Below are 27,499 nucleotides of genomic sequence, written 5' to 3' on the forward strand. Positions count from 1 at the left end.
TCCTTTCAATAAGATGACACCATCATTGACAGCACGCAAAATAGCACAACTAATGAAGTTACTACGATAATACGGCAACGATTTACCATACCAAGTTCGAAACTCTTAGAACACCGTATCACATACCTAGCCCCATCGACGGCAGGCTAGGCACTGTAACCACAAAAAATAATCCGACCATAAAAGACAGTAACCAAGACAAGCAACTCTAAAACAGAAACTTAACGATAATAGACTTAGTCGACCTCCTCCATCTTGCTCTCGCCGGCATCATCCTCCAGCGCGGGCATATCTGTGTCATCAGCCTCGGCAGTCTCGTCCTCATCGATGCTAAGGCCAAGCTTGAGCATGCGGTGGATCCTGGTGCCGAAGGTGTTGGGGTCGTCCAGGCTGAACCCAGATGTGAGCAGGGAGGTCTCAAACAAGAGCATCACCAGGTCCTTGACTGACTTGTCGTTCTTGTCAGCATCAGCCCGCTTGCGCAGCTCCTCCATGATGGCATTCTCCGGGTTGATCTCCATGGTCTTCTTGCTGGACATGTAACCAGCCATGCTAGAGTCCCTCAGGGCCTGGGCCTTCATGATCCTCTCCATGTTGGCAGTCCATCCATACTCACCAGTGACAAGGCAGCACGGCGAGTCAACAACACGGTCAGAGACAATGACCTTCTCCACCCTGTCGCCGAGCACCTCCTTGATAACCTTGCAGAGACCCTCAAACTTCTCCTTGAGCTCCTCCTTCTTTTTTTTCTCGTCCTCGGTGTCCTCGAGCTTCAGGCCTTCCTTGGTGGCAGAAACAAGTTTCTTGCCCTCAAACTCCTTGAGCTGGCCAATGGCATACTCATCAATGGCGTCAACCATATAGATAACCTCATAGCCCTTCTTCTTCAGCCTCTCCAGGAAGGGGGAGTTCTCCACAGCCTTCTTGCTCTCACCAGTGATGTAGTAGATGTCATTCTGTCCCTCCTTCATCCTGGTCACATAGTCCTTGAGGCTGGTCAGCTCATCACCACTCTTAGTGGAGTGGTACCTCAGCAGCTCAGCAATCTTGGTCCTGTTGGCAGAGTCTTCATGGATACCAAGTTTAAGGTTCTTGGAGAAGGACTCATAGAACTTGTTGTAGTCCTCCTTGTTCTCAGCAATCTCAAAGAAGAGCTCGATGGACTTCTTGACAAGGTTCTTGCGGATGACCTTGAGGATCTTGTTCTGCTGAAGGGTCTCACGTGAGATGTTGAGGGGAAGGTCCTCAGAGTCAACAATACCCTTGACAAAGGCCAGCCACTCTGGGATCAGCTCCTCACAGTTGTCCATGATGAAGACACGGCGCACATAGAGCTTGATGTTGTTGGCCTTCTTCTTGGTGTCAAAGAGGTCAAAGGGGGCCCTCTTGGGGACAAAGAGGACCGCCTTGAACTCAAGCTGCCCCTCCACAGAGAAGTGCTTGACAGCAAGATGCTCCTCCCAGTCGTTGGTCAGGCTCTTGTAAAAAGCAGCATATTCCTCCTTGGTAATTTCCTCAGGCTTCCTCATCCAGATAGGCTTCTGCTTGTTAATCAAGGACCACTCGTGTGAAACCTCCTTGATCTTCTTTTTCTTCTTTTCCTTTTCTTCTTCCTTCTCTTCATCAATTTCCTCAACCTTGCCCTCCTCAGTGTCCTTTTTCTCTTCCTCATCTTCATCATCAGAAATTTCCTTCTCTGTTGTCTTCTCAGTCCAGAGAGAGATCGGGTAGCTGATGAACTCAGAGTGTTTCTTCACCAGATCCTTAAGGCGACGCTCCTCAAGGTATTCCAACTGCAGAGTAGAACCGCAAATTGTTAGGGAGAAGTAATCCACAATAAGTTATCAGTAACAACTTGAGTATAAAAGACAGATTTGCTGCAGTCTGAACATGAATACTGACAGTAACAGCACAGTACTAACAGATTATTATAACGGCAATGTAAAATCTTTGATAATACAATTCCACATCAATAGTTGTTACACACAATTCCATAGCAACAACAACATTGATAACATTGCTCAGATAATATTGGCTCAGTTTCATAGCAACAGCAAACAATAAATTAAATGCTGACACCAAAATTCTGATTCAGTTTCAAAGTAACAAGAAATGATAAGAACTGACTAAATTTCATAGTAATGCCAAACAAAAAATTCAAAGCTGGACACTAGCAAGAGTGCTCAATTTAGTTGCAACAACCAATCCTAAATTCTAAATTAGACTATAGCAAGTATCAACAGGGAACTCTTCCTGGCTCTTCAGTTTCTACTGACAGGGATTTCTTATACCCAGATTTCAATATCATCAACAATAAATTAACCCTCCAAGTACAACAACGAACGGGGGCCATGATCAGCACAGGACATGAATATCACATTAAAATCTAGAACCAGCCACATGAATTATGAAGACAACATGGCCCAGGTAACTAGTGCAACTAAAAAATGCTTTTGTTACATGGCACAGGTAGCTAGCGCATGTAGATACTAACTTTCTTCTATAGCACATGAGGCGAGTAAAAAGTAAATTATTATTTTGTGAGCTATGTTTTGGTGTACCTGATCTTCCTTGAGGTAGAGAGTCATCTTAGTACCCCTTCCGAGGGACTCTCCAGTATCACGGGTGACAGTGAAGGACCCGCCAGCCTGAGACTCCCACACATACTGCTCGTCATCGTTGTGCTTGGTGGTCACGACGACCCTATCAGCAACAAGGTAAGCAGAGTAGAAGCCAACACCAAACTGGCCAATCATGGACACATCAGCACCAGCAGCCAATGCCTCCATGAACTCCTTTGTACCGGACCTTGCAATTGTACCAAGGTTGTTCACCAGATCTGACTTGGTCATGCCAATACCAGTATCAATAAGCGTGAGTGTGTTTGTGGCCTTGTCAGGGATAATGTGGATGAACAGCTCTGGCTGAGCATCGAGCTTGCTCTTGTCAGTGAGGCTCTCAAATCTGATCTTATCCAAAGCCTGCAGATCAGAGCATCCAATTTAGTGAAAAGTACATAAACAACAGTAATCAACAATGTAAAGCACTAGGACATTAGCGGAGACTGATTCTTTTAAGAAAAAATCCCATAAACAATGGTTCTGCAGAATGTGCACACATCCTGTTTTCCCAATTTGTTTAAATAAAGCTACTTGGAATTTTGATGCTGTGGGAGTGCTTAACCTGATTTTATGTTCCAAGTAATTCTAGCAAAATTCATAGGTGAGACACAACGACTTCTCAGAAATTACTAAAATCTTACATCAAACACAGATTCACCATAATAATCAAAGTGAATTCTTGTAGTCTGAATATTTCAGGTTCCAATGATCAAAGCATACTCCCTCCATTAAAAAACACAAGGCCATCTTGGATTGTCACAGGAACCAATGGTTGCTAGGATGTTTTTTTCGGTTTAGCCAACAAATCCTCAGGAATTTCTCTTGTGACGAGTAATTAAGTTTCGCATGCATACACACCAATCAGCAATCAAGATACTTGTTACAAGGAGTTATGTACCAGGAATACAGGATGACGGGCAACTAATTTAACTAAAAAAACAAAACGGCTTTGCATATTTGACGAATGATCTTGCAACATAATCCCAGATTAGCCCTCTAAATACAGCTAGTTTCACATCTGACCGACCGCGGAGCTAAAAAAATTATTGCTACGTTCACGCACAGAACAGTATGCATATCTCAGATTCATCTATACGGATCGAAACGTGCTTTCGCAAAACAGCGCCAAAACCGTGTGAGGACCACATGAAAACACCGATCTATTTTTGACGGGACAAGGGGTAGCAGCGGGCATGGATCTATGGCGGGAGAGGAAAAACAATAAAAGTAAAGGGGCGCAGGGGAGGGAGCTTACATCGGAGGAGTTGGAGATGAGCTCGCGGAGGAAGATCTCCTTGTTGGAGTAGAAGGTGTTGATGATGAGCGAGAGCAGCTGGTTGATCTCGGCCTGGAAGGCGAAAGTCTCGGTCTCCGAAGCCATGGCGCCGGAACCAGTAGAGTGGGGGCGCACGCGCGAGGGGAGATGCCGAGATGAAGACGGCTAGGGTTAGGGTTTTTGAGCTGGGTCAGAGAGGGGAGGGCCGGAGGGCGTGGGGGCGCGCATTTATAGTGCGGAGAGGGGGTTCTCGAACGTTCTACCGGGCGGAACGGGGTGGATCTGGCCCGACGGTCCAGTTGCCCGCCCGTTAAGGTATGCACGGGACTTCATCTATGAACGCTCATTGGTAGCCGCCGGATATCCAGGAATTCGTGGCGCAAACAAGCATCAGTAGCCCAATAAACTGCGTCAACGTCCCATCAATTGTACTCTCTCTATTCCTAAATACTTGTCGTGGAAGTACCTTGTAACGCAAATACTCGGAACAAGAAAAGGTATTCTAACAGACAACACAATAGAAGCATTGGTAAAAAAAAACATAATAGAAGAAAATAAAATGTAGCAGCAGAATAATATCGGCAACAATATAAAATGTCTAGTATTATGCCCCGTATAAGTATGTCATTGATTTATACTTCTACAATATTCATGGAGCAACATTGTTGTCCATGTCCACCATTCTTGTATCCAGACTCCAACATAATCCATTGCTATTTTGAATCATGTGATGGAATAGGTTGAGTCAAGTTGACTAATCGTTGGGTCCGAGTCTCTATGCCTTGTTACGGCCCATATGATAATGATGAGTTAGGCTAGCTAGTTTAGAGCATGTCCAAGGGTCTAAGCAGATAGACCCATGTTAATGCTTCCATCTTGCACGCTACGGAGTACATTACAAAAACAATCAAATTCTTCTTCTTGCAAGCTAAATTGGACGTGTCCTCGATGATGGCGGCATGAACATGCACAATCCAAATAAAACAACCAAGTAGAATGTGGTTCGGGTGACACATGGTGTACCGACAAGGAATGCTAGCCCTCATGCAGTGGTTTGACAAGCTTGCAAGTACAAATGACAATTTGAGTGAATTGATTAGGCCGAGCAGCCCACATCACCATTCCTCGTAAAGACATGACCGACATTGAAGCATCCTTGAGCAACAATATCAACGTCGTCACGAATTGGTCATCCTGATCACAAAGGAACGATGAGGTCGGAGCTCCGAATATTGCCGAGAATTGCGAGCCACCGTCGGAAGACACAAGCCAATTTCCGTGCACATTCATCCAACCAAACACCTATCCTAACGAACTCCTAACCGTCAAACCAAACAAAAAGCTTTCAAATCCCGTTCACATAACCAAACGCTCAAAAGTTTTTTTTTTGACAGCCCAAACGCTCAAAAGATCATCACACTTCCGACCCGTAAAATTATGGACGACCTAACCGATCCCTCTCTGCTCTTCAACTAAACGCACCAGTTACACAACCTGAAGGAGAAGGCGCCTTTTCGTGGGGACGGTGGCGTAAGCCAGGTCTTCTTCTTCTCAGCCCGTCAGCAGTGACGCGAGCGACCGGATTTAACCGCCGACAGCATCCTCGTCGTCGTCGTGTTCCCGAACGTTCCACTCGCCTCCATATAACCCACCCACGAGAGCGGCGAGGCGGCCCGTAAATTTCCCCACTTCCATAAGCAACCTCCCTCCCTCCGCCGGCCGATCAATCTGCGGTGCCCTCCTTGGCTCGGCGACAGGCGTCTATCTAGGTACGTGCGGTCGCTCAGTCGCCTCTACCCGCAAGCTTGATCTGTTCAATTGTTATTTCATTTGGTTAGATCGTTGTCTGTTTGCGGCGATTTTAGCCCGGATGCTCGCGGTTCGGCGGGGAATTAATTTGGGGGGCGAATTGGGGCAGTGTCTTAGGCGATAAGTATCTCAGGTTCTCAACTAGGAACGCATCCTGATTGATGAGTGCATGCGTTTCAATGGTGTTACAGCCATACCCATAAGTATTCAGCTGTAACCTGTGAGTCCAGTTGCTGTAGAATATATATTGGATTAAAACAAACACATGGAGGTATTGAGGAAGCAATACTTTTTTTTTTGCGCTGATTGAGGAAGCAATACTAAAATACTAATGATGAAACTGTGAAAGTTCCGCCCCCTTTTGATTAGGTTGTATGATTGATGAAGCCTCCACTGGTTTGCTTCTGATTCAATCCCAGAAATTGGAAGTTGTATTACTTTGATACTCTGGTAGCACCGTTGATTAAGAGTTGAACTTTTCAGTTTGAGTTCAGGGTTGACCTGCTGGTATTTATTATATGTATTAAGCTTACTCCCATTGCTAGTTTTGTAGCTTTCCTTCTAGTTCTCACTGGTAATTTGGTTGATGACACTATGATATTCTGGTAGGACATAATAGTAGAAATGCAGGATCACCATATTCTGTAGACAAATACGTAAACCTGACAGCGTAAGGTTGTTTGATGTCAGGAACAAAATGGATGGGAACAGAGTAGCTCGAATGTCAGTCACTTGGAGAAGCAGGCAACTTGATGTTGACGCGGATCCAAACTGTACCGTGAAAGAATTCGGCCAGCTGCTCCAAGATTTGACTAACGTAAAACCAGAGACGTTGAAGCTCATAGTTCCACAATCTACAACTAAAGGCTCCAAGCTGATCATGCCATTTTCGGATTCCCATTCAGGCTTAACGCTGAAAGAAGCTGCTGTTAGTGAGGTAAGATGCACAAGCATTGCACATACTAATCAAGAATTCAAAATGTTGTTAGGTTAGTTCATAATGCAATGGTGAATAACATCATTGGCATGCACCTCTTCCGTTTTCTTGCAACAGGGTAAGCCTATTAGAATGATGGGTGTCTTTGACGATGAAATTGAGGAAGTTTCAGACAATGGCAAAAGACCTGATATGCGGATAATTGGTTTTGATGAGGAAGAACAACGGCTGAGGCAACGATCATCAGGCAGGCCCAAGTTTTCACTCAAACTTCCACAGGGGCAATACATCTTCTGTGATTTTCGGACACTTCACTTACCTGGGATCGAGGTCAGTCAAACCCTGCTCTCATAAGTTTTTTTTAGTTTATAAGAAACAGACCCTTTGATATCAGTCATTTCTTTCTGACCTTGTATATGTCAAGGCATCATAAATCTTGCGTCTGCACATGTTCCGTTGTACCTTTATGCTACTGGTTTTCCTGCTTGAATCAAGTGTACACACTTTCCATTGGGGCATTTGGGCAGTGTGTGTCATAGATACCAGATGATACCCCACGTGTTTCTGCTGGAGTTTGCTTAGACTAGAGTGTGCTTTGTAGCATGGGTGGATGCAATGTAGCATCAGGGATAACTACGTCCAAGCAAGCTAATAAGTCATGGTAAAGTCCATTTTTCTGATTCGACCGGTATATATTTAAGATTAGAGATGAATGATATCTTGTAGCTCTGAGATCTGTAAAGACAAGAACAAAAGATTTGGAACTCAACATATCTTAGTAGCCTAGATGACTACTTAGAATTGAACGACATGGTGAATATAGCTAAAATTGCTTGCCAAGGATTTCTTTTGAGCAAATATCATTACTTCACTTTCGTGAAAATCAAAGGACAATGATAAGAAATCAGTGATAGCTTAGTGTAATTGACCTCAGTGATAGCTTGTGTATCATGGATCATCTGACATGAAATCACTTGCACAGCAAAAGAAAAACAGCAGAAAAAGGAAATATTGGTCATTTGGCAGAATAGTTCATCAATATATTCAAAATGAAATTGTGTCAGCTGGCAACAACTTGGAAATTTTGCATTAAGTATGTGTGACATTGTCATACCACACCGCTCCATGTCTCTCTGTTTCAGTATATACAAAATCAAAGGAAGATTAGAAAATGGAGAACTTTTTATATGTCTAGCGAATCCAATTAGGGAAAATTTTAAAGATGGATATTGATAAACGTAAGAACCTGTGAAAAGCACCTATTGCAAGACAACATAGTCCAATATTTGAGAAAGTATGAAAATATGTGAAGCTGCAAAAGTCTTAAAATTGCACCTAGAGATGTAATTAAGCATAATGTTAATTTGGAAGCAAAATAAAATGATTGAAGTGCTACGGCATAATTGCGTAGTTCTCACACCGATCAGCTAATTTTCACCTCTGTCTCAACTTTTGCAACTACTAACAGATCCTTGCAGTTTGGATTACTGAGCGAATACTTTGTGTGCCAGTTCACCTATGTCCGTATTTCCAACTTGTAGTGAATGATCCACCTGCTAGAAAGATGTGCGGATGGGATTAATAGGCAATGCATCAATATGAAAAGATAGGTACCAGAGCTGGTAGAATAAACATGTGAACACTATCTCCGCCCTTCAATTGGTGGTAAAATAGTCAATATGTGAGGCAATAGAACGTTGGATATGCCACTCCACTTGCCGAAACAAACCAAAAACTTATTCAGGCTGGTCAACCGGCAGCAGTTTTTTGTACCCTAATAGTTTCGAGCAAAGTACCTACAAATTGAGCGATAACCGTTTGATTCATGCCGAACACTTTGTGGACCTGTGAGGACAGGGCTAGCAGATGCATGAGGGGAGGAAACAATGGGATAAAATGGTAGCTCAGGGTGATTATTTGGCTGCAATAAACCTGATCTGCATCTGCCTGACATGGCGGATTTTGAGACAGACGATAACAGGGCAATGGGGCTGGGGGACTCCACTGATTTGCCTTCACACCGGCTGCTACCCGGCTACCCGCGCTGCATCTCATCCAGCCATGAGCCCTTGTTGTGTGACCAGGAGGAATGCAAGAGCAGCCCCTGAGTAGAACGAAGATGAGAGTGAATTGGTTGGTGCTGGAGACTCCTCATTGAAGTTCTCTTGTGCTTGCCTCGTTGGATATGATGCTCTCAGCACTTTCCAGAATTTTACTGATAAAACAGAGGAGGAAGAGAAAGGAACAAATAGAGAAATTTTTTATAGAGTAACAGATAGAAAGTTAAGGGTGAGGCAAGTGCTGCTTGGAAGAAGGCGAACATTAGTTGCTTGAATGGGCCTAAGCTGCTCGGCCATTTTTCTTTTTTCAAGCTGCAAAGTGCGAAGGACCAGCCATGCATGATTAGTGACATCAGATGTAATTATTGCTGCTGATGTGGCTCGTCAAGGGAGCAGGAAAATTACTTAGTGGGAGGCAACTATTTAGTAATAGAGGATTGGCTTCCATAATATGAAAGAAATAGATTTTTTATTTTGCACAAATAGCTGTTCGCAAGTGTAAGGAAGACCCAAAAGTTAAACAATATCGTGTGCTAATTTCTCCAGTCGAAAATAACAACCGTGAAACCTTTTGCATTTCATGACAATAATCTGCTATGGCGATGAAAATCATAAAATATGATTGGTTCCTAGATCATATCAGGTGTTACCTGTGATACACTAGCTTCTTTCCTACCCCTTCCTGTTAGATAAATGGATGCTTGTACTAGCAAATTTCTTTCTGGTTTGTGGTATCCATGGATAAGACAATCATGGCAGCTTAAATTGTGTTGTGCTTATTTACCTTTTCTTGGGTACCAGCTGAATCCACCACCTTCAGAAGCTCTGAAAAGAATGCACATGCTTGCATGTGATCCTGGCATAATTGCGATCATGAACAAGGTAGTCTTTCATTGCGTTTTCATATTTACAGAGTTTTTTTTTCTCAAACACATACTTACACAGTTATTTTTTTCAGCATAGATGGCGAGTGGGAATCATGACTGAAATGGCACCAGTAGGCTATGTAGGTGTTAGTCCAAAGTGCATTTTAGGTTTCAATAAGGTGAAAAGCTGTTTTCCCTGCAGTGCGTGTATAGATATTTACGATACAGCAATTTCTGATTTCTGAGAATATACCTTTGTGTTGCATTATTCATATAGAACATGGGAGAGGAGATATCCCTTCGTCTAAGAACTGATGACTTGAAAGGATTTAGAAAATATGAAAGTATCAAGAAGACTCTACTTCATGAACTTGTAAGGTTTTTTGGTTCTTATGCAGTAAATCGGTTTTGCTATAATTATGGGGTTTAATATTTTTGTACTTGTATTTTCTTATTTCAGGCACATATGGTGCACTCTGAGCATGATGCCAACTTTTTTGCTCTTAATAAGCAGGTTATTTTTCTAGATACCCCTGATGTCTTTGGTTGTCATCTCTTTACTTAGATTTTAATCCGATCCTGAAGCTGTAATTATTATTTATTCAGTTGAATGAGGAAGCTGCTTCCTTGGATTGGACCAAGTCAAGTGGTCATGTGCTGAGTGGTCGCAAAATCTTCGACTCCTATGAAGATGAGTTTGTTCTGGAACCGGATGCTGATGTTGTTGGTCATAAGCTTGGGGGAGGATCAAGTTCGTCAGCAAGTGCTGGTGTGTTGTCGGGGGCTGCTGCTTATCAGCGTCTCTTGAATGCAGCTTCAACTGATTTAGGGAGTTCCCATAATAGAGTTGTTACAGCCACAAAGAGAGGTAATATGCAAGGCACACAAGTTGAACCTGACCCAGATGATGATGACCAAGATTTAGTTCAGGAAATTGTGAAGGTCGAGCCTGACCCAGATGACAATGATGCCATGCATGTAGATATAGCAATTGTGACATCAGGGCCATCAGGTAATATGCAAGGCACACAAGTTGAACCTGACCCAGATGACAATGGCAAAGATTTAGTTAACGGAATTGTGAAGGTGGAGCCTGACCCAGATGACAATGATGCCATGCATGTGGATGTAGCAATTGTGACATCAGGGACATCAGGTTATTCCGAGCCTGATCCTGATGATGCTGGCGAGAAAAACTCTTTAAGTAGCCTAGAACCTGATCCTGATGATTCCCCTGTTGTTGGCATTCTTAACAAGGAGATGAAGATTGATGTGAAGCATTGCAAAGAACCTGATCCTGATGATGGTGCTGGTGAATTTGTCCTGGATTCGGGAAACAAGATGGAAGTGGAGAGGGAGCCGAGAGGTAACACGTCAGTTTTGAAGTCTGAACCTGATCCTGATGATTCCTCAAATGCTATTCTGAACAAGAAGGTGAGCATTGGCGACAAGCACATGAGAGAACCTGATCCTGATGCTAGTACCTGTGGAGCTGTTATGAAATCTGGAAATAACATCGAAGTGGAGATTAGACCGAGTAACTCCTTAATTTTGAAGTCTGAACCAGATCCTGATGATCATGCTGTCGATTTAAGCAGCAATGAGCTGCAAAGGATCGAAGAGCCAGTTACCGCTCTCTTTTCTCGTCTCCAAAAGGCTATTGAAATGCTTCGGTTGCAAGCAACACCTCCAGAGGCAGCTACAGTACTTCAGACACTCTTTAAGATTATCAAGAATGTGATAGAAAACCCAAATGACATTCGATATCGGAGATTGCGTAAGGTATGATTGGTTTTTTTTATGCCATTCTATGCCCTTGATCTACTAAAACAGATTCTTACTAATGCTCATCTTTTTTGAACTTGTAGTCCAATCCGCATTTCCAAAGGAGTGTGGCGAATTATAAAGGTACATCTCTTACCTCTGCAAACTAACTACCCCTTTAGTAATGATAATCTGCTGTACACTGACTGTCACTTTCCTTACCCCTCAACCTCAGCTGCGATGGAGGTCCTTGAGTTGATTGGCTTCTGCGAGGATGTCGTCTCGGATGAGATTGGTCGTGCAGAGGCTTACTTGGTACTGAAAAGGAACGATCCTGGATTGCTGTGGCTTGTAAAATCCTCTCTCGAAGTATCCATGGCTTGATAACTTCCATCTATAGTTCCATCTGTATACCCTGTTGATTGTATACCTGTATATCATGGTTTTTCATTCCCTATAGTAACTGGTTTCAGTGTGAGTTTCCTGAATGGAAATTTGCTCAAATTGTATAATGAGAATGAGAGCATCAAACAGTGTGTGTTGTTTGTCAGCTTCCCTTTTGTTCGTCAAATTTGTGATGGCAGATAGAATGTGAAGGCAATCCCCAAAGAGGCAATTCGTAGGGTATTTTGTCATCCTACGTTTTGCAGAACGGGCATTGGATGTTCACGGCCTCGGTGGTCCCGATGACTCCAATTTCGGCAATTAATATGAGACGGTGGGAGTATTATTTTTGCAGCAATCTTCGTATATTGATTTGCGTTCAGAATTCTGAACTTTTTTTTGAGAGAGAGAGGTGTTCAGAATTTGAAATTCGTTTGGTTTCCAGTGTCAACCAGGGACGACCGCATCGGACGTTGTTTTCCCTACCAATCCAAACCCTCTCTCGGCCGTTCGATGCCTATCGAACGGTCAAACGTATCAGAAGCTTCAAAATTCCGAACAAAATACTCCCCTCCGCGGCGAAACCGGTGATAGAAATGGAATGGCTCCGCCTCACCTGCTGCCGCTCCTCCTCGGCCGTCTCCTCGTCTCCGGCGACCTCCGCAGCAGCCCCGCGCACCTCCGCCGCCTCGTGCCCCTCCTCCCCTCCCACCCCCACCTCGCCGCCGCACTCTCCAGCCTCTACTTCCCGCTCTTCCCCTCATCATGCACTTTCCTCCACAACCTTCTCATCCGCGCCTCCGCGACCTCCCCTTCCCCTCGCCTCGCCTTCGCGGCATTCTCCTCCATCCTCCGCTCCGGCGACACCCCGGATCGGTTCACCTTCCCTTCCCTCCTCAAGTCGGCCTCCAGGCTCGCCTCATTCCCGCGCACGGGCGCGCAGGTGCACGCGCAGGCCGTCCGGCGCGGGCTCTTGGTCGACGTCTTTGTGGTCAACACGCTCCTTGCCATGTACGCCGCGTTCCGGGACACTCGGTCGATGCGGGAGGTGTTCGATTCGTGCGCGGGGGTCGCCGACCTGGTTACCTGGAACACGATGCTCGGTGGCTACGTGAAGTGTGGGGAGATAGGGGAGGCCAGGAGGGTGTTCGAGCAAATGCCCCAGAGGAATGGGGTGTCCTGGAGCGCGATGGTGGGGGCATACGCGGGTGCAGGGGAGCTGGATGTGGCGAGGGAGATGTTTGATGAGATGCCGGCCATTGGGAGGAACGTTGTGAGTTGGAACTCGATGATAACGGGATTTGCGCGGCATGGGCTGCTGCCGCTGGCCAGGAAGATGTTCGATGAGATGCCGGTCAGGAATCTGGTATCATGGAACACGATGGTCCGGGGGTATGCAGTGAACGGTGAAATGAATGATGCGAGGGAGCTGTTTGATAGGATGCCGGAGAAGGATGTCGTTTCTTGGACATGCATGATATCCGGGTACGCGCAGGCTAGATGCTACACGGAAACCCTTGAGCTGTTCAGGGCAATGCAGAGCGAGAGCAATGTCCTTCCTAATGAGGTGACCATGGTGAGTGTGCTGTCTGCGTGCGCACATTTAACAGCTCTGGAAGAAGGGAGGTGGGCTCACGCCTTCATTGACAAGCACAAGATGGTGCTCGACAGTGAGTTCAATCTTGGCGCTGCTCTCATAGACATGTACTCAAAATGTGGGAGAACCGACTTGGCCGTCAAAATTTTCCACTCCTTGGACCAGAAGAATGTCTCTGCCTGGAATGCACTCATCACTGGGTTGGCAGTAAATGGTGATGTTCGGAGTTCCATTGATGTGTTTGAACAGATGAGAAGGTCAGGAGAAAAACCGAATGGCATAACATTCGTTGGTGTGCTGACCGCTTGTGCCCACGGTGGGCTGGTGGATGAGGGCCGGCGGTGCTTTCAGAGCATGGCATCTACTTGTGGAGTGCAGCCAGAAGCGAAGCACTATGGCTGCATGGTTGACATGTTAGGCCGGGCAGGGCTTCTTGAAGAGGCAGAGGAGCTGATCCGGAGCATGCCGATGGTCCCGGATGTAATGATTTTGGGCGCACTACTAGGCGCCTGTCGGATGCACAAAAGAGTTGATGTGGCCGCACGAGTTCAGAATGAAATACTTGGCCTCAGTACACAGCAATCTGGTTGCCATGTTTTGATATCTGACATTTACGCTGCTGCTGGCAAATGGGCTGATGCTCTATATGCGAGGGGTGTTCTGCAGAAGTTTGGCATCAGTAAGTTGCGCGGATCATCCAGATCGATGCAATAGGTTTTGAGTTTCTTTACAGAAGCGTAGGCAATGTCATACTAGATTACATTCTTTAGCAAAAATGTTGTGCTTTGTGGTTTATGAATACAAGTTATTGAGAATGGGAGTAGATCAGTTAAAAATTATGTTGAAAAGAGTGCTCAACTACTCGTTGTCCTTCTGGACTGAATTGGAAATCAAAACGTGTATTTCTCCTCATGAGATAATCAATTCTCTGATCTACACTTGCTTAGAGTTGTCGAAATTCACTGATAGAGCTTTTGTTGACTTGCTTATGTTGTCCTGGGCAATTAGTGCACGATTTCATAAAACTGTCAACTTGGCTGTGTTTTTCTTCACAATTTGTCCACGAATTTCATAAAACTTACAATGGCAAATTTTGATTCTTCGGAACGCATATAATAATGTATTAGTTTTTCAAATTTCTGGGTGCAGACAAATGATCTGCTTAGGCTGTGGCTCAAAGGAAACAGTACTGCTGAAAAGACCTGTCATGTATTAAGATGGTATTACAGACTTGCAGCAAGTTGGAGAGATCTTAAGCTATCTGTAGAGAGAGTTTATCGCCCATCACAACTCCAGCAATACTGGAGCAAATGGAGCGGGATGGTTCGGACTTCGGAATCGGGGGAAGGCATCAGACCGGAATTGAGGAGCAATTCCAGGACTTAATTCTCATATCATCCAAACAACCGAATTTAAGGAAGGGAATGCCAATTCCGAATTCTGCGCTGGAATATCTACTCCTGATCTTGGCAATACACTTCATGGCGACAGGCCTGCACAAGCACAACAGAACTAAAGAAACAGGTACGCATCTGGAACATTTTTAAGCCGAAGGCGCTAAAAGGGATTTAGGGCCAACATGACATCTGAAACGTTTTAAGTCGAAGGCACTAAAAAGGATTTAGGGCCAACATGACAAGCTGACTCTCAGGATTGAGAGGCTGAAGAGCACAACAGAACTAGAGAAACAGGTACGCATCTGGAATGCTTTAAGTCTAAGACGCTAAAAAGGATTTAAGGCCAACATGACAAGCTGACTCTCAGGATTGAAGCTGAAGAAAACTTTCACAGTTTTGAGGAATTCGCACATTTGGTTAGAAAATCACTGATTATTTTCTAAATGGGCCTCTGTACTATTAGTAAGGGGCTTTGGAACATTAGCTACAGATACATGAGGAAAAATGCAAGGTAAATATATATTCAAAAGAAATTGTAGCAAGAACCCGTACCTTCGTCCACGTAAAAGTAGCGTTTCTCACCATTTTTGAGAGGTTTCAGAAATTCCAAAGCTGTATCTTGTGTAAACGTTGTACACAAGTCAAATAGAAGTAACAGCAGGTAAAATTGCACGATTAACCGAAAGATACTACAATAATAATATAATAATATGGCAACGACAGGCAGTTCTAGTCACATAGTAGGACACAGTAACCCAATACAGGCTCGCTCTAAACATAAACTTTGATTAAAAAAAAACTAGTCGACCTCTTCCATCTTGCTCTCCCCGGCATCGTCCTCCAGTGCTGGCATGTCAGTGTCGTCGGCCTCGGCGGTCTCGTCTTCGTCAATGCTCAGGCCAAGCTTGAGCATGCGGTGGATCCTGGTGCCGAAGGTGTTGGGGTCGTCCAGGCTGAAGCCAGAGGTGAGCAGGGAGGTCTCGAATAGCAGCATCACCAAGTCCTTGACAGACTTGTCATTCTTGTCAGCATCCGCCCGCTTGCGCAGCTCCTCCATGATGGCGTTCTCCGGGTTGATCTCCATTGTCTTCTTGCTTGACATGTAGCCTCCCATGCTCGAGTCCCTCAGAGCCTGGGCCTTCATGATCCGCTCCATGTTGGCAGTCCAGCCATACTCACCAGTGACAAGACAGCACGGCGAGTCAACGACGCGGTCAGAGACAATGACCTTCTCCACCCTGTCACCGAGCACATCCTTGATCACCTTGCAGAGGCCCTCAAATTTCTCCTTGAGCTCCTCTTTCTTCTTCTTTTCATCCTCACTGTCCTCAAGCTTCAGGCCTTCCTTAGTGGCAGACACAAGCTTCTTGCCCTCAAACTCCTTGAGCTGGCCAATGGCATACTCATCAATTGCATCAACCATATATATTACCTCGTAGCCCTTCTTCTTCAGCCTCTCCAGGAAGGGAGAGTTCTCCACAGCCTTCTTGCTCTCGCCAGTGATGTAGTAGATGTCATTCTGGCCCTCCTTCATCCTGGTCACATAGTCCTTGAGGCTGGTCAGCTCATCACCGCTCTTCGTGGAGTGGTACCTCAGGAGCTCAGCAATCTTGGTCCTGTTGGCAGAGTCCTCATGGATGCCAAGCTTCAGGTTCTTGGAGAAGGACTCATAGAACTTGTTGTAGTCCTCCTTGTTCTCGGCGATCTCAAAGAAAAGCTCAATGGACTTCTTAACAAGGTTCTTCCGGATGACCTTGAGGATCTTGTTCTGCTGGAGTGTCTCTCTGGAGATGTTGAGGGGAAGGTCCTCGGAGTCAACAATTCCCTTGACAAAGCCCAGCCACTCTGGGATCAGCTCCTCACAGTTGTCCATGATGAAGACACGGCGCACATAGAGCTTGATGTTGTTGGCCTTCTTCCTGGTGTCGAAGAGGTCAAAGGGGGCCCTCTTGGGGACAAAAAGGACAGCCTTGAACTCAAGCTGCCCCTCTACAGAGAAGTGCTTGACAGCCAGATGCTCTTCCCAGTCATTTGTCAAGCTTTTATAGAAAGCAGCATACTCCTCCTTGGTGATCTCCTCAGGCTTCCTCATCCAGATAGGTTTCTGCTTGTTGATCAAGGACCATTCATGAGAAACCTCCTTGATCGTCTTCTTTTTCTTCTCTTTCTCTTCCTTCTCTTCATCAATTTCCTCAACCTTTCCCTCCTCTGTGTCCTTCTTTTCTTCCTCGTCTTCATCATCAGAGATCTCCTTCTCGGTGGTCTTCTCAGTCCACAGAGAGATAGGGTAGCTGATGAACTCAGAGTGTTTCTTCACCAGATCCTTAAGGCGGCGCTCCTCGAGGTACTCCAACTGCAGAGTAGGATGGCAAATTTCAGCAATAATTTGAGCATAGCGGAAAGAATTGCTGCAGTCTGAACATATTAAAAGTAACTACGCAATGGTGCAAACAGTCAGAATTGCATTACTAACATATCATTATAGTGAACATTTATAGACCTTGACATGTGTGGATAAGTTAAGAACAGACCGTATGACCAAATTCATTTGTTTGGATTACTTTACTGATTCAACTTCAAGCAATAGCACACACAATATCAAAACAATAGCAAACAATAGTGCTGGCTCAATACCATAGCAGCATCAAACATAAATCCAATTCATTCAATTCAATGTTGCAACAACTATACTGATCTAGTTTCATAGCAACAACCCACAGTAATACTGACACGATTTGGAGGAGTGCAAAACAATAAATCCAATGCTTAACACTAGCAAGTGTACCTCAATTTCATTGCAACAGACAACAATAAATTCATTAATAGACCATAGCAATTATCAACAACTCTTATTCACTTGCATACCCAAATTCCAACTTCAGTTAACACTCCCAGTTCAACAATAAATGATCACCAATAACAAAACCAGCACCTTTCATTCATTTTAATAGCAACAGAGCATGAACAGCACACAACAAGAATGTGTCATGAAAAGATCAAACCAGCCACACAAACTATCAAGACTAACATACCAAACTAAGCTGCAAACAGAACGTAGCACAGGCAGCCAGTGCATGTAAATAATATTATTCTTCTAAAATAGCGCACCAGGCAAGTGCATGTATATTATCATTTGGAGGGCTATGTTTTGTTGTACCTGATCTTCCTTGAGATAGAGAGTCATCTTCGTACCCCTTCCGAGGGACTCTCCAGTATCACGGGTAACAGTGAAGGACCCACCAGCCTGAGACTCCCAAACATACTGCTCATCATCGTTGTGCTTGGTGGTCACGACGACTCTATCAGCAACAAGGTAAGCAGAGTAGAAGCCAACACCAAACTGACCAATCATGGACACATCAGCACCAGCAGCCAATGCCTCCATGAACTCCTTGGTCCCGGACCTTGCAATCGTACCAAGGTTGTTCACCAGATCTGACTTGGTCATACCAATACCACTATCAATAAGCGTGAGCGTGTTTGTGGCCTTGTCAGGGACAATGTGGATGAACAGCTCTGGCTGAGCATCAAGCTTGCTCTTGTCAGTCAGGCTCTCGAACCTGATCTTATCCAATGCCTGCAGAACAGAGCATCCAATTTAGTGAAAATTTCACAAACGGCATCCAATCAACAATGTAAAACAACTAGGATATTAACCGGAGACTGATGCTTTACAAAAACTAAGAAAACAATGCTTGTTTAGAATGAGCATACAGCCTATTTTCGCAATTTTGCTCAAACTAGGCTACTTGGGATTCCAATGTTGTGGGAGTAGTGAATTTAACTGAACAAAATCAAGAGTAATTCTATCTACATGCAAATCTACCTTAGAGATTTGAAGGTGGGAGACCAATGATTCTAAGAAATTAATAAATCTTAATAATCAGCACAAACGCAATCTAGTCGTCTTAATATTTAAGCTTATATGATTGAAGGATTTAAAGCATAGCACATACGCTCGATTGAGCTTTCAACAGAGAGTAATTGTTTTGAACGCTAGTTTAATGGGCAAATCAGCTCACTAACCACGGGAGTTTCATATTTGACATACCACGGAGTCCAGAGATCAAAATAATTTAATGATACGCCTTATGCACAGAACGGTACACATATCGCAGATTCACAGTATGATTGAAAATCACACCGATCTATTTTTTATGCATCATAACGTCCACAGATCTAGAGCGGCAAGGGCAAACAAAAACAAAGGTACAGGGGCCGCGGGGTAGGGAGCTTACATCGGAGGAGTTGGAGATGAGCTCGCGGAGGAAGATCTCCTTGTTGGAGTAGAAGGTGTTGATGATGAGCGAGAGCAACTGGTTGATCTCCGCCTGGAAGGCAAAGGTCTCCGTCTCCGAGGCCATGGCGCCGGAACCCGAGGGGAAGAAGACGGCGGCTAGGGTTTTTGAGCGGGTACCAGGGTTGCTGTAAGGCTAGGTCAGAGAGGGGATGCGTGGGGGAGCGGATTTATAGTGAGGGGAGGGGTTCTGGAACGTTCTATGCCACGCGATGCAATGGGGAGACGACGCGCGAGGTCAGGGTCAAGTTGACTAGTCGTTGGGCCCGAGTTCCTGTGGCCCACATGTCAGTTAGATAGTCTAAGTTGCTCTCCAGAAGCTTCTACGTTTTGTCTATGAATGAGTCAACGATGAAATGGGAATGAATTCATTTCTTATGCACAATTTTCACAATTTAGCAAACCAACGTGATTTAAATCTCTCTCATGTAACATACTACGAGACAATTCATTGAGAATGTTGTTTAAGTTCAAAATTGCGCTAAATCAATGCCAATAATTTAGGATCGGAGGGAGTACTACCGTTGTTCAAACTATAAGATTTTATAATTTTGTCTTAAATCAAACTTCTTCAAATTTATATAAAACTACCGATGTCTACAACTCTAAGTTAATGTTATTAAATTCCCTATAAATCTTTATATACTTATTTGATATTTTAGATATTGGTGTATTTTTATAGCGTTGGTCAAATTTTAACGAGCGAATTCAAATTTTGCCCCATGTTTGGTAATTGTCAAATGTTTACCCCGTTATTTAATTTTGTGCTATATTTTTATCCTCTATTTGTAAATATGAGTCCGTTTTTACCCATCTAACCAATTTGCCTGGTTTTTGACATGTTGTACCACCTGTTGCTGTTGGGGTGACATGGCTAGTCAATGCCTAACATGTTGAAAGCCTACTTTGGTATGGCACTTTCTCCCTCTCCTTAACCGCCCCGGTTACCAACACCAACTCATTTTCTCCATGTTTTTTTTCTTATAGTTAGGTCATAGTTTTTGAGAATTTCAAATCTTCTACTCCCTCCGTACAACAAAAGATGTCTCAAGTTTATCAAAATTTGGATGTATCTAGACATGACTTAGGGAGCGTTTGGTTTCTTCGCTCAGTTGGCCCGTTGCTGAGCTAGCTCACCTATCATGGCTGGGCATTGCTAGTTTTCCTGTGTCTTGCCATTTGGTTGTTTGCTTTTGAGTTGACCAGATTGTGGTTTCCGTGAGGATCAGGCAGTTTTTCTTCTTGGGACCGCTTCTTGTCGTCGGAGGCGAGCCGATCTGGCTCTCCCTTGCGGGCAAGGAATTTCTGGCCCGTTTGAGCTAGCTTGCCTCCAAAAGTCAGGATAAATTGACAGATCCAAACGTTGGGCCTTGCTGGGCTAGGCTAATTGAGCTTTTGCCTGGGAACCAAACGAACCCTTAGTGTATAGATGCATTCAAATTTAGTCAAAGTTGAGACATCTTTTGTTGGACGGAGGAAGTATGAGTTTTTTTTGTCAAATGTAAAAAAATCAAAATGTTGTTTCTCAAAAAGTTCAGAAATTGTTGTAAAATTTAATGGAAAAAACTTTTTTTTGTGACCTAGCTAAAATACAAGTCCATTGCTTTAGGTTTTAGCACATTTAGAGCACTGCAATTCATTATCATGTCCATGGTACAAAACGCTTTTTTATTTTAATACATTGAGGATAGAACAGGCTCGTGTTGAATACACGATCATTTACATTTGTAACTTAAAAAAAAATCTTTGAACTATTGTATAATCTTTGATGTTCATCTCTCGAGCACATGCTCCCGTTAGCTTTTGTGCCTCTCTGTCATATCTTGTTCTGTTTTTTTGTTCATGTTCGAAGATTTGAAGCATCCTCCAATTTAGAAAAAAAAAACGTGCAAAGAAGTTTCTGGAAGAAGGGGAGGCTCAGAGGACGCGGAGCATCTCGTCAGCGAAAACTCCCAACGACCCGGATGCGTACTCCAGATGCGTTCAATTCAATCCAGTGGTCCATTTCCAAGCTCCAACCAGGCCCATGGAAACAAGACACGGGCAACTACAGCTGGTAAGGGTAAACGAAAACCAGCAAGAAATTTCGACTTCGAGCGGTACTTATCTCTGAACGTGCATGCAGCAGACGGAGATACAGTCAAACAAAAGAGGAAAAGGGCAAAAGAATGATACCTTGCTTCGCAGGGTAGTAGAATCCGGGACCAGATTGGTTGTACATCCAACTCCAACTGTAAAGACTAGAAGAAGACACAATTACAAGAGCTTCTTTGCAGAGAACTCTTTGATAAGGGAGGTATCGTTCCGTTTCAAAAAAAAAAAAAGACAAGGGAGGTATCGTTTGTGGGACTCCCTTGAAATAAAGCTTTCAGCAACAACAACAACAACAAAAAAAACTCCCTTGAAATAAAGCTTTCAACAAAAGAAGAACTCTTCAGTCAATCTCAGGAGTTTACAGGTCTCCAGGCCTAACAACTCATTAGATCATGCTTTGCATTCAGAGGGAGTCGGACCAGAAGGGAATACTCAAGCTTAGGTAAGACTGAGGTACAATGAGTGTCAGATAAAAAGAAAGACTGAGGTACGATGGACTGGAGACTCACAGGATCGCGATCTACATCATCGCTCAGAGCGAATCGCTCTGGCCATTACTAGGACCACTGGACCAACGATCCTTTTTTGAGTTGTACAAAGTGGAGCAAGGCAGTGTATGTCTGTCCAAAGTGGCGACACAGAAGGGTGTTGTAAGGAACATTACAAGACTGTGATTCCAATGCAAAGATGGATTTTTGGTTGAATACTGTAGTGAAAACTTATATGATCCAAAGAAACTACGGAAATTCGTGCGTGTCAGAAACGTTTGATGCGCCTGCATCCAGGAATACCGGCACACCTTCTCTGGATTTCTCTTGAGTTTTGGTTTGATTTTGCTTGCGCTCGAAATAGTTGGCGTGGCTGATGAGCGGCATGCACGAGTCGAGAGCACAGCATTCTGGTTGCCCTGTTGGTGAAGCGAGGTGTGTGTTCTGCACAAGTGCGGCATCAGTACCAGGAAATTCCCGGAAAAACACTACTACACGATGCCATCGAGCTGCCTTCTGTTTTTCCAGCCGCAGTGTTCTTGACTCGAACAGATTGCAGCTTCCTTCCTTCCAGAACGATCTTAATTCATGTAAAAGTGGATTGTTTCGAATGGAGGCGTCCAAGTCGTCGGCTTGGTCGTCGATTTTCGTTCTGCAGATACTTCCTCTTGTTTCGATCAGACAGAAACTCAACTTGGCGGATCATCGAGAACAACACCAATCACGTGTATGCACTGCTGTTCAATCAGTACTCCGTACAAGATTTGTTCGTTAACGCAACACGCTGGCGGATCGATGCCTGCCGACACCTATCAAATCACGCGTGCACTGCAGTGTTATTCAAGCACATGATTTGTTTGTTAGGTGTGCACGTCAAATTGAAGGCCCCCCATGCATGCATCCTGGATCACACGCGCAATAGTACTACACGATTGCCTTTCCCCCCTTTGTCTTATAGCAAAATCCCACAGATGCATAACGTGTTCATTCCTCTTCCATTAATTTTCAGAAGATTTTTCCTTGCCAGGGCCGGCCATGAGATATCTACATACTGTATATAGGTTCCGTCCAGGCTGCAGAGAAGCAAAGTCATCAGAGAGGTACTGGATCACCGGACCAAGCTAATAATAGTTGCTTAGCCATGGTCACGAAGATTTTTCTTGGTATTTCCCTTTTCGTGATATCCATCCAACTGGTCGCCGGCGACGACGACGGCAGGCTGAGCAAGGTCGTGCGGCAGGTGCCGGCGATGTACGTGTTCGGGGATTCGACGCTGGACGTCGGCAACAACAACTACTTGCCGGGTAACGATGTCCCCAGGGCCAACATGCCACCGTACGGCGTGGATTTCAGAGGCTCCAAGCCCACCGGACGGTTCAGCAATGGCTACAACATCGCCGACTCTATCGGTGCGTACATATATATACATGTGTATAACTGTACATATGTATCCTGTATTTATATGCGCACGTACGCATGAGGCGTGAGAGACTTATATATTACAGCATACTGTACATATTTTTGCAGCGAGGACGCTGGGACTGAAGGAGAGCCCTCCGGCTTATCTGTCGCTCGCGCCACGAAGCAGCATCCGTCTGGTCCTCGCCGCGCTCAGCGAAGGCGTCAGCTACGCGTCGGCTGGATCCGGCATACTGGACTCCACTGTAATCAAGCGAGCTTAATTGCTTCTCAGCCTATAAGCACTGTTGTCAATGTTAATCACGATGGTTGATGCATCTATGTCACCATGTGCAGAACGCTGGGAACAACATCCCGCTGTCGAAGCAGGTGAGCCACTTGGCTTCCACGAAGCGCAAGATGGAGGCCACGGTGGGCGCCCGCGCCGTGCGCCGCCTGCTGTCCGGCTCCTTCTTCCTCCTCGGCACCGGCAGCAACGACGTATCCGTCTTCGCCGCGACCCAGCCGGCGGCCGGTGACGTGGCCGCGTTCTACGCCAGCCTCGTCTCCAACTACTCGGCCGCCATTACCGTAAGCATCCATCCATCCACGCAGACTCGTACAATACCAGATGCATTCTTAGACTATTTACGTATATACATACAGGATTTATACGAGATGGGGGCGAGGAAGTTCGCGGTGATAAACGTGGGCCTGGTGGGCTGCGTGCCAATGGCGCGGGCGCTGAGCCCAACGGGCTCGTGCATCGGCGGGCTGAACGACCTCGCCTCGGGCTTCGACGCCGCGCTGGGCCGGCTCCTCGCGAGCCTGGCCGCCGGGCTGCCGGGCCTGTCGTACTCCCTCGCCGACTACCACGGCCTGTCGACGGAGACCTTCGCGAACCCGCAGGCGTCCGGGTACGTGAGCGTCGACAGCGCCTGCTGCGGGAGCGGAAGGCTGGGGGCGGAGAGCGACTGCCTGCCGAATTCCACGCTGTGCGGCGACCATGATAGGTTTGTGTTCTGGGACCGCGGCCACCCTTCCCAGCGGGCCGGCCAGCTCAGTGCCGAAGCTTTCTATGACGGCCCGGCCCAGTTCACGGCTCCTGTCAGCTTCAGGCAGCTGGCTGACATGGATGCTAGCTATTAGTAGAGGATTATTATTGGTTTTGCATGTAGTTATGCTGAGCTACCTTCGAATAAAATATGGTACTTCCCCCCTCTCATAATTCTGGTCGAAATATTACATGTATTTAGTTATTTTTTAAAATAAATATATTTATTTTTGGATAAATTTGAGACCGGAATTATGAAACGGAGGGAGTACCAAGGATTGGATCTTCGATCTTCCATGCACTCCCGTCGTAAGAACTTGAGTGAGGATCCATCATGCATTCTGGCTAAGGATGTAATTAATTATGATTTCAAATTTTCAACAAATGCAACAACAAGAATGGTCATGGACTATAAATTAGAGACCATTTGAAATCCATTTTACGCTCAGTTGCCACAAAGGGATGATAAAGTAGACCGTAATCGTGTAGACCAAATAACCGACCGAGTAATATAATAAGTTCAAACCGACCGAGTACTTATTTATTTTTGAAGTTAAACTGTAAGGGTTGCGCGATTGCAGTCCGACAGTATATAGATATATATAATTCTACAAAATGAGACACCAAAGTACGACCTTCGAAGATCGAACTCTGGTGGGCTGTCAGCATACCTGGCTAGCTGACCACCTAAACTATGCTTGGTTCTCGACCTAGTACTTATTGGATTACTCGGTGGGTTAAGTGAACTTATTGGATTACTCGGTCGGTCATGTGGTCTACTCGACTACAGCCTAATTTAAAACTTCCCGCACACCTTGTTTATGAACCTTGTGCTAGCTGTGGCATGGCAGTAACTGCAGCTCTGCACGGACCGGAATCAACTGAAGCTGCAGTTGGTGTATTGGTCGGACTCGGAGTCAAATTGATCCCCGCGTGATGCATGGCGCCCGGGGTACAAATATGCCGTTGCCATGCCTGCCCTCGATCGAAATCAAAACCGAAATCGAAGGCTCTCGAACCGGCCCCCGGCCGGCGCTTCGACGTCACCGTTCGGCGGCGAGGCCATGCCCATACCCCAACGGCTGGCTGTCGTCGTCAAAACGCCGCCTCCACGGCCGGAACGGCAGCAGCGAGCACCGTGGTCCGACCGCGGCCCTGCCGGCCGACGTCCTCTCGCTGATCCTGGCGCGCGCGTCGTCGGGCGCCGCTGACGTGGCGGACACGCACGCCGCGCTCATCTGCCGCCGCCCTCTCGATACCACACCCGCCTTGCCCTCGGTTTCTTCCACCAGCAACACGAACGCGTCCGCGCCGTCTTCCCCAGCCGCCGGACGACGACCGCGCAGCCCCGCTTTGTGCCCACAGCGTCCGCCTCGCGCCTCCTCCTGGGCCCGGGCTCTCATCATCTCGATCCAGGTCCAGGCCCACCAGGCCTGTTCGACTACGCCCGCCCGGTCGCGTCCCGGAACGGGCGCGTCGTGCTGGCGCTGCGGCGACGGGCTGACGCTCAGCGTGTTGAACCCCATGACCGGGGACGTGTCCGTGCTCCCCGCGCTCTCGGGCGACGACTGCCCGGGGCAGTGCTACGTGTGCGCCCTGCTCACGAGCGACGACCTCGCCGATCGAACCACCGGCGCCCGCGGGCTTCTTCTTCCGGGTGCTCCTCGTCTACAACGGCCGGCGCCGCAGCGGCTTCACGGCGCTGCTGGCCTTCTCGTCGGACACCGGCATGTGGGGCCCGGAAGGCCGGAAGCCGGGGCCCAAGATGAATGCCGCCAGGCTGCGCCGGGTAGGCCCCGCGCGCCGTGGCCGTCCGCGGAGTCGTCCAGTAGCGCCACCATGGACGTGAGCTTCGTGCCCTACAGCACCTCCAGCCTGTACTATTTCCCGGACTACCGCGTGCTGGGCGTGTCACCGGATGGGAGCCTCAGCTTCGTCTACGCGACTCTCAATGGACTCAGCATCTTTGTCGAGACCCTAGAGCCGCAGGCGGGTCAGTGGGAGACGCGCGAATGGATCAAACTGCCCCAGGTCCAGGTGAGCCATGCGACGACCGCGGTTAAGCTGCGGTGGTTCAACGAGAAGAGCGGCACCGTGCTCTTCACCTTGAGACAGCAAGACGGAGACGACGCCACCAGCGGCGCCTTCCTGTTGAATATCGCCACGAGGTCGCTGGAGAAGCTTGCCGGCGGCGTCGAATGCCATGGGTGGAGGAACGTTTGCGGATATGAGATGGACCGTGTGGCGCTCATTGCGTCCACTGCCCGCTTCTGATCTTCGTACGACACGTACGTACTTTTGGTTCTAGCCATCGAGAAGAAAACAAGACATGGATGTTCAGCAATTAGTGCTGTTTAACATAGCTATAAAGAATATGTCAAATTATTTTATTTTGATAGAATCTATCCGATAATTACATATAAGCTCATTGACATAAACTTGAGAGGAGCTGATCCCAAACGTCACCTCTCGGACCCCAAAATGTCGCTTGAGAAAACAGCTTAGTTTACAACAACCATCCACGAATTCGGAAGCACAAAGGTAGTTTTTTTGAGAGTTCTCCCAAAGGAGGCCCGAGGGGCAATACACTTGCCGGAGCAAAATAACCTTCTAGGTAGAAGCTAAGGGATGCAGCATAGGTCATGATGTAACCACCGAACTGGGGAACACGATCAACAGAAGGAGGACTGTCATGGGCAGCCAGAACGCCACAAGACAGCACCAGAGTGCAGTGAGGATCAAACCAGATAGCTCAAACAAAACATGAAAACTACTGGCAAGAGAAACCACAAGCATCATCATTAAGAAGACGCACCAATGTCATCTCATGACAAAAGATGACGCTGGCTCATTAAGCATGAAGAGATTGCACAAAGTCTTCACCGGAGGGTGGGTTGTCCGAGAGAAGGAAAAGTAGTAATATGGTGGTGACATGCTCTCGAAGAGTGCCACTAGTGTAAAAATGTCTCCCCAAAGGGGGGGTGAGTTACCCAATTGAGGAGTGTAAAAGGAGGGCATATACGACGACATATGATGACAACAAGGGCAATCCTGACAGAAGTTTCGAGATTTGGAGAAGCTAAATGGAGTTGGATGAAATGGGGTGGCGGATGGATATCAGATCGACCAAAGTTAGCACAACGCACTCTATCACGGCATCTCCGGCAGGAGGAAGCCGTCTCCATGGCAGCCATCTGCGAAACCATGGATCTTGGAAGCACAGCAATCAAGTTGGTATAGAGACCTCCAAGTATAAGCCACGACACCAGGCGTTAAACTATTGGTGCCGCCACCACAGCTGCCACCTGCAAACCATGGTTACCGAGGGCATGGCAGTGCCACAGGCAACGGAGGGAGGGACGAGGAGCAGCATCACTCTAATCAAGGTGAACATCCGGAAAAATTTGCAATCTGAGGTGGCAGCGGGTTGGTGGAGTGGGGAGCAATGAATGAAGGG

The 27,499-nt window shown here is 46.3% G+C and overlaps 5 protein-coding genes and 1 pseudogene across 5 annotated transcripts; 4 read left to right on the forward strand and 2 right to left on the reverse strand.

The window, feature by feature from the left end:
* Positions 1 to 41: 41 nt before the first annotated feature.
* Positions 42 to 4,114, reverse strand: LOC100838713 (heat shock protein 81-1). Its single transcript, XM_010236979.2, has 3 exons — positions 3,877 to 4,114; positions 2,562 to 2,981; positions 42 to 1,793 (listed from the first exon to the last, which is right to left on the reverse strand). Exons 1-3 carry the CDS (start codon positions 4,000 to 4,002, stop codon positions 237 to 239), a joined length of 2,103 nt encoding a protein of 700 aa, XP_010235281.1. The 5' UTR covers positions 4,003 to 4,114; the 3' UTR covers positions 42 to 236.
* Positions 4,115 to 5,460: 1,346 nt separating this feature from the next.
* On the forward strand, positions 5,461 to 11,891 carry LOC100839730. The gene is made up of 10 exons (XM_010236980.3): positions 5,461 to 5,666; positions 6,397 to 6,643; positions 6,761 to 6,973; positions 9,505 to 9,585; positions 9,662 to 9,748; positions 9,847 to 9,942; positions 10,030 to 10,083; positions 10,176 to 11,351; positions 11,438 to 11,477; positions 11,569 to 11,891. Exons 2-10 carry the CDS (start codon positions 6,404 to 6,406, stop codon positions 11,715 to 11,717), a joined length of 2,136 nt encoding a protein of 711 aa, XP_010235282.1. The 5' UTR covers positions 5,461 to 5,666; positions 6,397 to 6,403; the 3' UTR covers positions 11,718 to 11,891.
* A 422-nt stretch (positions 11,892 to 12,313) lies between these two features.
* Positions 12,314 to 14,471, forward strand: LOC100828505 (pentatricopeptide repeat-containing protein At2g45350, chloroplastic). The gene is made up of 3 exons (XM_024461451.1): positions 12,314 to 12,408; positions 12,456 to 13,993; positions 14,464 to 14,471. The coding sequence occupies exons 1-3, from the start codon at positions 12,314 to 12,316 to the stop codon at positions 14,469 to 14,471; spliced, it is 1,641 nt and encodes a 546-aa protein (XP_024317219.1).
* Positions 14,472 to 15,357: 886 nt separating this feature from the next.
* On the reverse strand, positions 15,358 to 19,163 carry LOC100840035 (heat shock protein 81-1). Its single transcript, XM_010236984.3, has 3 exons — positions 18,950 to 19,163; positions 17,869 to 18,288; positions 15,358 to 17,064 (listed from the first exon to the last, which is right to left on the reverse strand). The coding sequence occupies exons 1-3, from the start codon at positions 19,073 to 19,075 to the stop codon at positions 15,511 to 15,513; spliced, it is 2,100 nt and encodes a 699-aa protein (XP_010235286.1). The 5' UTR covers positions 19,076 to 19,163; the 3' UTR covers positions 15,358 to 15,510.
* Positions 19,164 to 22,591: 3,428 nt separating this feature from the next.
* LOC100841054 (GDSL esterase/lipase At5g55050) lies at positions 22,592 to 24,432 on the forward strand. Its single transcript, XM_003574681.4, has 4 exons — positions 22,592 to 22,999; positions 23,118 to 23,254; positions 23,346 to 23,579; positions 23,655 to 24,432. Exons 1-4 carry the CDS (start codon positions 22,732 to 22,734, stop codon positions 24,135 to 24,137), a joined length of 1,122 nt encoding a protein of 373 aa, XP_003574729.1. The 5' UTR covers positions 22,592 to 22,731; the 3' UTR covers positions 24,138 to 24,432.
* Positions 24,433 to 24,982: 550 nt separating this feature from the next.
* Positions 24,983 to 27,038, forward strand: LOC112271691 (annotated as a pseudogene).
* The last annotated feature ends 461 nt before the right edge of the window (positions 27,039 to 27,499 follow it).

This window comes from Brachypodium distachyon, chromosome 3 (genome assembly GCF_000005505.3).
Source record: "Brachypodium distachyon strain Bd21 chromosome 3, Brachypodium_distachyon_v3.0, whole genome shotgun sequence".
NCBI classification, from domain to species: Eukaryota; Viridiplantae; Streptophyta; class Magnoliopsida; order Poales; family Poaceae; genus Brachypodium; species Brachypodium distachyon.

What these genes read in the sequence shown, in the direction of transcription:
- LOC100841054 (XM_003574681.4), top strand. Translation starts at nt 22,732, where the DNA reads ATGGTCACGAAGATTTTTCTTGGTATTTCCCTTTTCGTGATATCCATC. An exon ending in CAACATCGCCGACTCTATCG is followed by an intron (nt 23,000 to 23,117) that starts GTGCGTACATAT and finishes ATATTTTTGCAG; the next exon opens with CGAGGACGCTGGGACTGAAG. An exon ending in CCGGCATACTGGACTCCACT is followed by an intron (nt 23,255 to 23,345) that starts GTAATCAAGCGA and finishes CACCATGTGCAG; the next exon opens with AACGCTGGGAACAACATCCC.
- LOC100839730 (XM_010236980.3), top strand. Translation starts at nt 6,404, where the DNA reads ATGGATGGGAACAGAGTAGCTCGAATGTCAGTCACTTGGAGAAGCAGG. An exon ending in TTTTTGCTCTTAATAAGCAG is followed by an intron (nt 10,084 to 10,175) that starts GTTATTTTTCTA and finishes TTATTTATTCAG; the next exon opens with TTGAATGAGGAAGCTGCTTC. An exon ending in GATATCGGAGATTGCGTAAG is followed by an intron (nt 11,352 to 11,437) that starts GTATGATTGGTT and finishes TTGAACTTGTAG; the next exon opens with TCCAATCCGCATTTCCAAAG.
- LOC100840035 (XM_010236984.3), bottom strand. Translation starts at nt 19,075, where the DNA reads ATGGCCTCGGAGACGGAGACCTTTGCCTTCCAGGCGGAGATCAACCAG. An exon ending in TCATCTCCAACTCCTCCGAT is followed by an intron (nt 18,289 to 18,949) that starts GTAAGCTCCCTA and finishes TCTGTTCTGCAG; the next exon opens with GCATTGGATAAGATCAGGTT. An exon ending in TCTATCTCAAGGAAGATCAG is followed by an intron (nt 17,065 to 17,868) that starts GTACAACAAAAC and finishes CCTACTCTGCAG; the next exon opens with TTGGAGTACCTCGAGGAGCG.
- LOC100828505 (XM_024461451.1), top strand. Translation starts at nt 12,314, where the DNA reads ATGGAATGGCTCCGCCTCACCTGCTGCCGCTCCTCCTCGGCCGTCTCC. An exon ending in CCGCGCACCTCCGCCGCCTC is followed by an intron (nt 12,409 to 12,455) that starts GTGCCCCTCCTC and finishes CGCACTCTCCAG; the next exon opens with CCTCTACTTCCCGCTCTTCC.
- LOC100838713 (XM_010236979.2), bottom strand. Translation starts at nt 4,002, where the DNA reads ATGGCTTCGGAGACCGAGACTTTCGCCTTCCAGGCCGAGATCAACCAG. An exon ending in TCATCTCCAACTCCTCCGAT is followed by an intron (nt 2,982 to 3,876) that starts GTAAGCTCCCTC and finishes TCTGATCTGCAG; the next exon opens with GCTTTGGATAAGATCAGATT. An exon ending in TCTACCTCAAGGAAGATCAG is followed by an intron (nt 1,794 to 2,561) that starts GTACACCAAAAC and finishes TCTACTCTGCAG; the next exon opens with TTGGAATACCTTGAGGAGCG.